Source organism: Zeus faber, assembly GCF_960531495.2.
Source record: "Zeus faber genome assembly, chromosome: 19".
NCBI classification, from domain to species: Eukaryota; Metazoa; Chordata; class Actinopteri; order Zeiformes; family Zeidae; genus Zeus; species Zeus faber.
Window position 1 is genome coordinate 17,415,490 of NC_137206.1, and position 6,372 is coordinate 17,421,861.

The 6,372-nt window shown below is 42.7% G+C and overlaps 1 protein-coding gene across 1 annotated transcript in view; it reads right to left on the bottom strand.

Moving 5' to 3' along the window:
- Window positions 1–1,255: 1,255 nt before the first annotated feature.
- The window catches only part of cUnh8orf34 (chromosome Un C8orf34 homolog), an 83,168-nt gene continuing 78,051 nt past the window's right edge, over window positions 1,256–6,372 (bottom strand). Inside the window, exons 14-15 of the mRNA XM_080020370.1 lie at window positions 3,393–3,431; window positions 1,256–1,911 (exon numbers count right to left, since the gene is read on the bottom strand). Of these exons, the coding sequence (XP_079876496.1) occupies window positions 1,904–1,911; window positions 3,393–3,431 (47 nt within the window). The 3' untranslated portion in view covers window positions 1,256–1,903. The remainder of the gene's footprint in view (window positions 1,912–3,392; window positions 3,432–6,372) is intronic.

The window sequence follows — 6,372 nt, forward strand, 5'->3', positions numbered from 1 at the left end:
AATTAAATTAAATTAAATTAAATTCAATTAAAGAGGACCGTTTCCACACACATAGGGTTATAGGGTTTACTACGTGTATCATTACATTATCCTAGGTGTTCCAAAACCACATCCTTTTCCACTAAACATTACAAAGTGGAATATTAATGAATCCATGTGTCACTAGATATTGGGCTTTTAACATGAGAAAGCAGCTGAAACATCCCTTTACAGGAATCACTGTCAGAGGAACCGGAATTAGTGTAAGCTGTTTTTGTTGACCACATCCCGCATGTGTGTGTGTGTGTTTGTGCGTGTGTGTGTGTGTGTGTGTGTGTGTGTGTGTGTGTGTGTGTGTGTGTGTGTGTGTGTGTGTGTGTGTGTGTGTGTGAATGTGAAACCGACGTCTCCCCTCCGACCACCACAATTTAACAGGAAGGCCACACAAACACACAGCAGAAACACAGCCGTGGTCAGAACATTTTTTCTTTTTTCACAACAGTTACTATGTCAAACACAACGTAAGAAATGAATTATCTAGCAGGGATAAAGAGACAGATTCATTAATGATAATAATGGGTTTCTTGCATAATTGTTGAATTTAAATGAACAGAAATTGTGAGAATAAATGTTGTTGAAGAGGTAAAAACTACTATTTAAAAAAGATAATTAATATTAGAGGTTAGAGAGAATTTATACTGTATTGGATCTTCAGATACAGGTTAAAATGGACGAAAATCGATATATAATCTGCATTTATGTTAATTTGAATTAGATACTAATGCAAAACGAGGATGGCAAGAGCAAATATTGTGTTTATTTATAAAGTTACATTCACATATCATATACATTTATATTCTTGCTTTCTAATGCCATTTATATACAGTATATATACTATATATGTACACACTGTATACTATATATACTGTATACTATGTTTTTGATATGCAGTATATATATATTTTTTTTCTATACACTGTCTATATATATATAGACAGTATTTAGAAAATAAATATAGATATATAGACATACTGTATATATACATATATGTATATATTTATACACACACACACTGTATACTGTATATACTGTATAGCATGTTTTTGATATGCAGTATATGTATTTTTCTCTTATATATTATTTCTATCTCTTTTTCCCTCTATCAGGAAAAATAAATATTTGTATTGTATTTATTTTTTCTTCCATGACTGAATGTGACATCTTCAAATGTCATTAATGGATTAAAACGATGGGACCACAGCGTGTCTTTCAGAATGTCTTTTTATTGACCCATTAGGAGACCATTGTTTGCTTTGTTTTTTTCCCATTTGTTATTCACAGGCTCCACTTTTTTTTAGTGTTTTGCATGTCAAAATCATAGAAAAGTCATAATCTACAAAAGGAAACACGTAAAGGTGATATTGAAACACTTCAGGTTCGGGTCCGAAAACAGAACCATAACGAGTAATTTTTTGTGAACCAAATGTTTTTGTTTTTTTCATGGGTATTACAGCATTCCATGTGTTCTCTAAACAACTAGTAACTGTGTTTCCAAAATGCTACATGTGGACAGTGCATATCAAGTCTCGTCTAAACGTACATGTAGGTGTGCTGCCCTGTCGGGCTCCAACAAGTGCTTCATAAACAGGATTTTAATATTTCTATTCTTCACTCTGATAGCATGCTAAATCACAAACAAAAATAATCGTCATATTCCATACTCTGAAGGTATATATTTTTTTCAGATTTTCCCATTACAGTTTTCGGAAGGCTACATCGTCTATGAAATATCGGCATCTGTGAAAAAAGTATACAATCTCTTTATTCTTGATAGTAATTATAAAAATAATTGTCCCTGTACACATATTCAAAATGTCCAGTGGTTTTGCATAATTGGCTGATTTGAGTCTCAGGGTCTCCGCTGTTAAAGGCCTGTGGAGAGAAAAGACAAAAACATCGGTCTCCTTAGAAACGTTCGACCGCTAATGGGAATAATAAATAATAACTGGAGCAATTTCTATAAAAACAGAACATTTAATTTCTGAACATGGAGAAGATAAACACGCGGTGGAAAATGAGGCGCGGTGGAAGTTCCAAGGACGACATGGTTATGCCGGGAGATGAGTGATCGCCGTGACTTCAAGCTGTTGGGTTAAGCATTTTTTTTTAAGGGGGGGGGGGTCTCGTTCGCCACGGCAACGCCCCCGCGGCTTCGCCGAACGCTAAGTAGCGGCGGGGCCCCGGGCTCTGTGATCCCCGTCCAGGCTGGCACGCAACACCTACGGTGCCACCAGAAGGCGGAACCGCAGACGACCCAGACGCAGACTCTCTCCCTGGCCTGCGTCTGGTTGTGTAAACTCGGAGCCGCGGTGACTTCATGGAACTGGGCAGAAAACATGGCCGCCCCGCTCCGCGCTCCAGAGCCGCTACGTCTCCCCTCCAGCCCTCAAGGAGTAATTGAAGGGACTATAAAGGAAGGTGGAGGCTTCGGAGTCGCCCGGCGGCGGCGGTGGCGGCGGCGGTTTGAGGTAATGAGGTCACTGACAGACAGGCGAGCGAGGCTCCGTCAAAATAAAGAAAGAAAGAACCCGACAGACGTTCACACTCGATGAGTAACGTGCACACGCTGCCGCTACAGCAGGCGTTGATGTGTTAATGCGGCACATTTTTTACAATGGAATAATCACACGGCACACAGTACCGGTCGGTACTTCTACCTTTTACTCCTTGGCGTACCGGGGACTTTTTCTTGAGCACCAGCACTTCTCACAAGCTGCCGGTCTCTGTTCTACAAATCAAGTGAACAATTCAAGTGGACATATTGTAAAGTATATCATATATTATTGTTGGAGTCGGAGCGCACTTTTTAATTTCATTATTATAACGCACATGCTGCCAGCTCCGGCTCGGTGTTGCCATGACGTCATTGACCATATATGGGCACTGGCGGGGGATTCCTTTCGATCGTGTGCATCCCTGTTTGCACTTTCAATTTTGCAACTTTTGGGTGGAAACAGCTGGTTTCCCCTCATTATCTATTCCACCCCTTCTGGCGCCTGCCCGCGCGCTCTCTGGTTCAGGTGGAGTAGAAACTCTGAGTTCGCATCAGGTCGAGGCAGCAGGAAGTGATGCTGCGTTCCAGGGGAAGTGGGAAATCTGTCATATGAGTCGGTGGTCCCGGGGAAGGGATGAAAGTTTGCCACCATGTTGCCGTGACATCATGTCCTGACCCTTTCCACTTCAAGCACTGGCTGGAACTGATAAATGAGTGCAGCCTTGCAGTTTTGATCTTGCAACACAAGAGCTTGTTTCCGCTTATTCACATATTTTAACCGGGATTTTGACCTCCGGGTTGATGTCCAGATTACAAATGACAGGATTTCGGGGTTGAACACAAACTGCTCGATTCTCACCTGAAAACACTGACCTCTTGTTGGCGTCTCGTACTCCACCTGCGAATAAATCAAAGCAATGTCGTCAGGAAACCTATAAATAAAATAACCCAATAATACTAAAAAATCCGCCCTCCTCAAAAGAAAAAATCACTGGTCTACATTCCACTTTAATGGTAAATCTTTAAAAAGAAATTGTTCCAAAAGCATCAATACCATTTCTTTTGAGACTTCAAATAATTTGGAGGAGCTCTGTATACGATTCTCCTGCAGGCGTTCACATGCCGAGTTAAAACTTTAAATGGTGATGTGCCCTCCCTGCCAGTGGATGAGGTTTTAACCTTTCAGTCCAATCTGAAGATATATTTACCGTTTGTCAGCACCTCATATAAATGTAGAACACTATCCAGGTGTTTATTGATCCTTATTTATCATCATTCATTTGAATTACCATTTTGTTTAATGGCTTATCGTGTTCCCTCTGCATGTGGAGCGCTTGCATTTCAATTCTTTGCAAAAAAGGGAAGAGAAATTGAGACATTTATTCAAATGCTGAGGTTGTTTACTCATTATGTAAACTATGCTAGAGTTACACGGTTCTCCCTTAAAGCCTGAAAATCATGGCCGAAGAAAATAATAAAATAAAAATGATATTGCGCCTGGATCTTTTGTCCCCAAAATTGATCCCATTTCCAAACTTTTCAAACCGGCTGTTTCATTTCACCTTTATGCCCTGACAGGCGTCGAGCGCTGCGGTTCTACAGTAATTCCACCGCGTGCTCCGCATGTTTAATTCATGAGCGGGTTGAAGGATTTCAGCCCCAGACGTGAGAGACAAAATGACAAAAGGGGGTTAGGAGTGAGAGAGAGGACACACTCCTTTTCATCCCCAGCGCAGCATGTTGCGGTTTTCCCCCGTGGTAGAAGTTTGTAAAATAACAGGAAATAGCCATGGATTTCTCCCCCATTATTTAGCGCTCGCCGTAGACTTGGCGCCGGCACAGACGCGAAGAACTGGAACGGGTCTAAAGAGGAAGTGTGACGGCACTTCAATATATGAGCAATATATGGTAAGCGCACACATGGACACACACACACACACACACACACACACACACATGAACACACACACACACACACATACGCACGCACACACGCACGCACGCACACCCACACACAAAAGCATAAACACCAATGGATGTTTAAATATACAGACACACATCCACACACACCTACGTGGGAAGTCTCAGAGAAAATATTTCACACACAAATTGATTTAATTAAAACGTACCTTAAAAAAATAACCAGAAAATTTAGAAATTAGAATATGCGATAAACTGAAAAAGTAACTAAAAAATATTTTAAAAATTATGTAACTAAAACATTTTAATAGGATGGCAACAACCTGGATGGCTCAGAACACATGGTGGAAACAACAACGGTGTGTGTGTGCCATTGTGTGTGTGTGTGTGTGGGTGTGTTCTTACATGTGACCTCACATGCAGATAAAGGTAGGAATCAAGACTCATTCATTCGCGCGCACGCGCACCCACACACACCTACGGAATTAGAAAATAAAAGTAAAAATTGCATTACACAGTCAACCTAAAAATTAACTAATAACAGCAAAAAATATTGACAATATAAAGTAGACCTTTGTCGTACAGTATGGCGACCGACAGAGCTAGGAAGGATGTGCGGCAGGTAAGGGTGATGAAGGATAGAGATGGAAACGTGCTGACAAGCGAGGAGAGTGTGTTGAGAAGGTGGAAGGAGTACTTTGAGGGGCCGATGAGTGAAGAAAATTAGAAGGAGAGACGCTTGGATGATGTGGGGATAGTGATTCAGGAAGAGCAGTGAATAAGCAAGGATGAAGTGAGGGCGGCTATGAAGAGGATGAAGAGTGGAAAGGCGGTTGATCCAGAGTAAGGCATGGTAGCATGGTCCGGTGGAGGCATGGGGATGGTTACGAGAGATGGCACTGGAGTTTTTAACTAGATTGTTTAACACAATCTTGGAAAGTGGGAGAATGCCTGAGGAGTGGAGAAGAAGTGTGCTGGTACTGATTTTCAAAAATAAGGAAAGAGCTGTAGTTACTACAGAGGTATAAAGTTGATCAGCCACAGCATGACGTTTTGGGGAAGAGTAGTAAGGTTAACTAGTTGTAGCTAGGTTAAGAGGAGAGGTGGTGTTTCGTGAGCAGCAGTATGATTAGTACCATAGTACCAGTACCAAGCACTACAGATGCAATGTTTGCTTTGAGAAAGTTGATGGAGAAGAATCGAGAGGGTCAGAAGGAGTTGCATCGTGTCTTGAAGTGTGGTACTGTATGAGGAAGTCAGGAGTTGCACAGAAGTGTGTAAGAGTGGTGCAGGATATGCATGAGGGCAGCGTGACGGTGGTGAGGCGTGCGGTAGGAGTGACGGATGGGTTCAAGATGGAGGTGGGATTACATCGAGGTTCGGCCCTGAGCGCTTTCTCGTTTGCGACGGCCACGTACGGGTTGAGGGACGAGATCGGGCAGGAGTCTCTGTGGACTATGATGTTCGCAGATTACATTTTGATCTGTAGTGAGATTAGGGAGCGGGTTGAGGATAGCCTGAGGAGGTGGAGGTATGCATTGGAGGGAAGAGGAATGAAAGTCATGCGGATGAGTTGAAACGCTTGGGGTGGGCTGCCCGAAGTCGCGGAGAATGCGGAAGAGAGGTGAAGAAGAGTGCGCAGGCAGGGTGGAGCGGGTGGAGAAGAGTGTCAGGAGTGATTTGCGACAGAAGGGTACCGGCAAGAGTGAAAGGGAAGGTTTACAAGACGGTAGTGAGACCAGCTGCGTTGCGCGGTATGGAGGCGGCGGCACCGACCAAATAGGGAGGAGGAGCGGGCGATTCGGCGGGAGGAGACGGAAACAGATGATCCGCTGTGGCGACGCCCAACATGAGCAGCCGAAAGAAGACGATACCATTAAACTATGAAATTACCAAATAAAATGTCATTACACAATGAA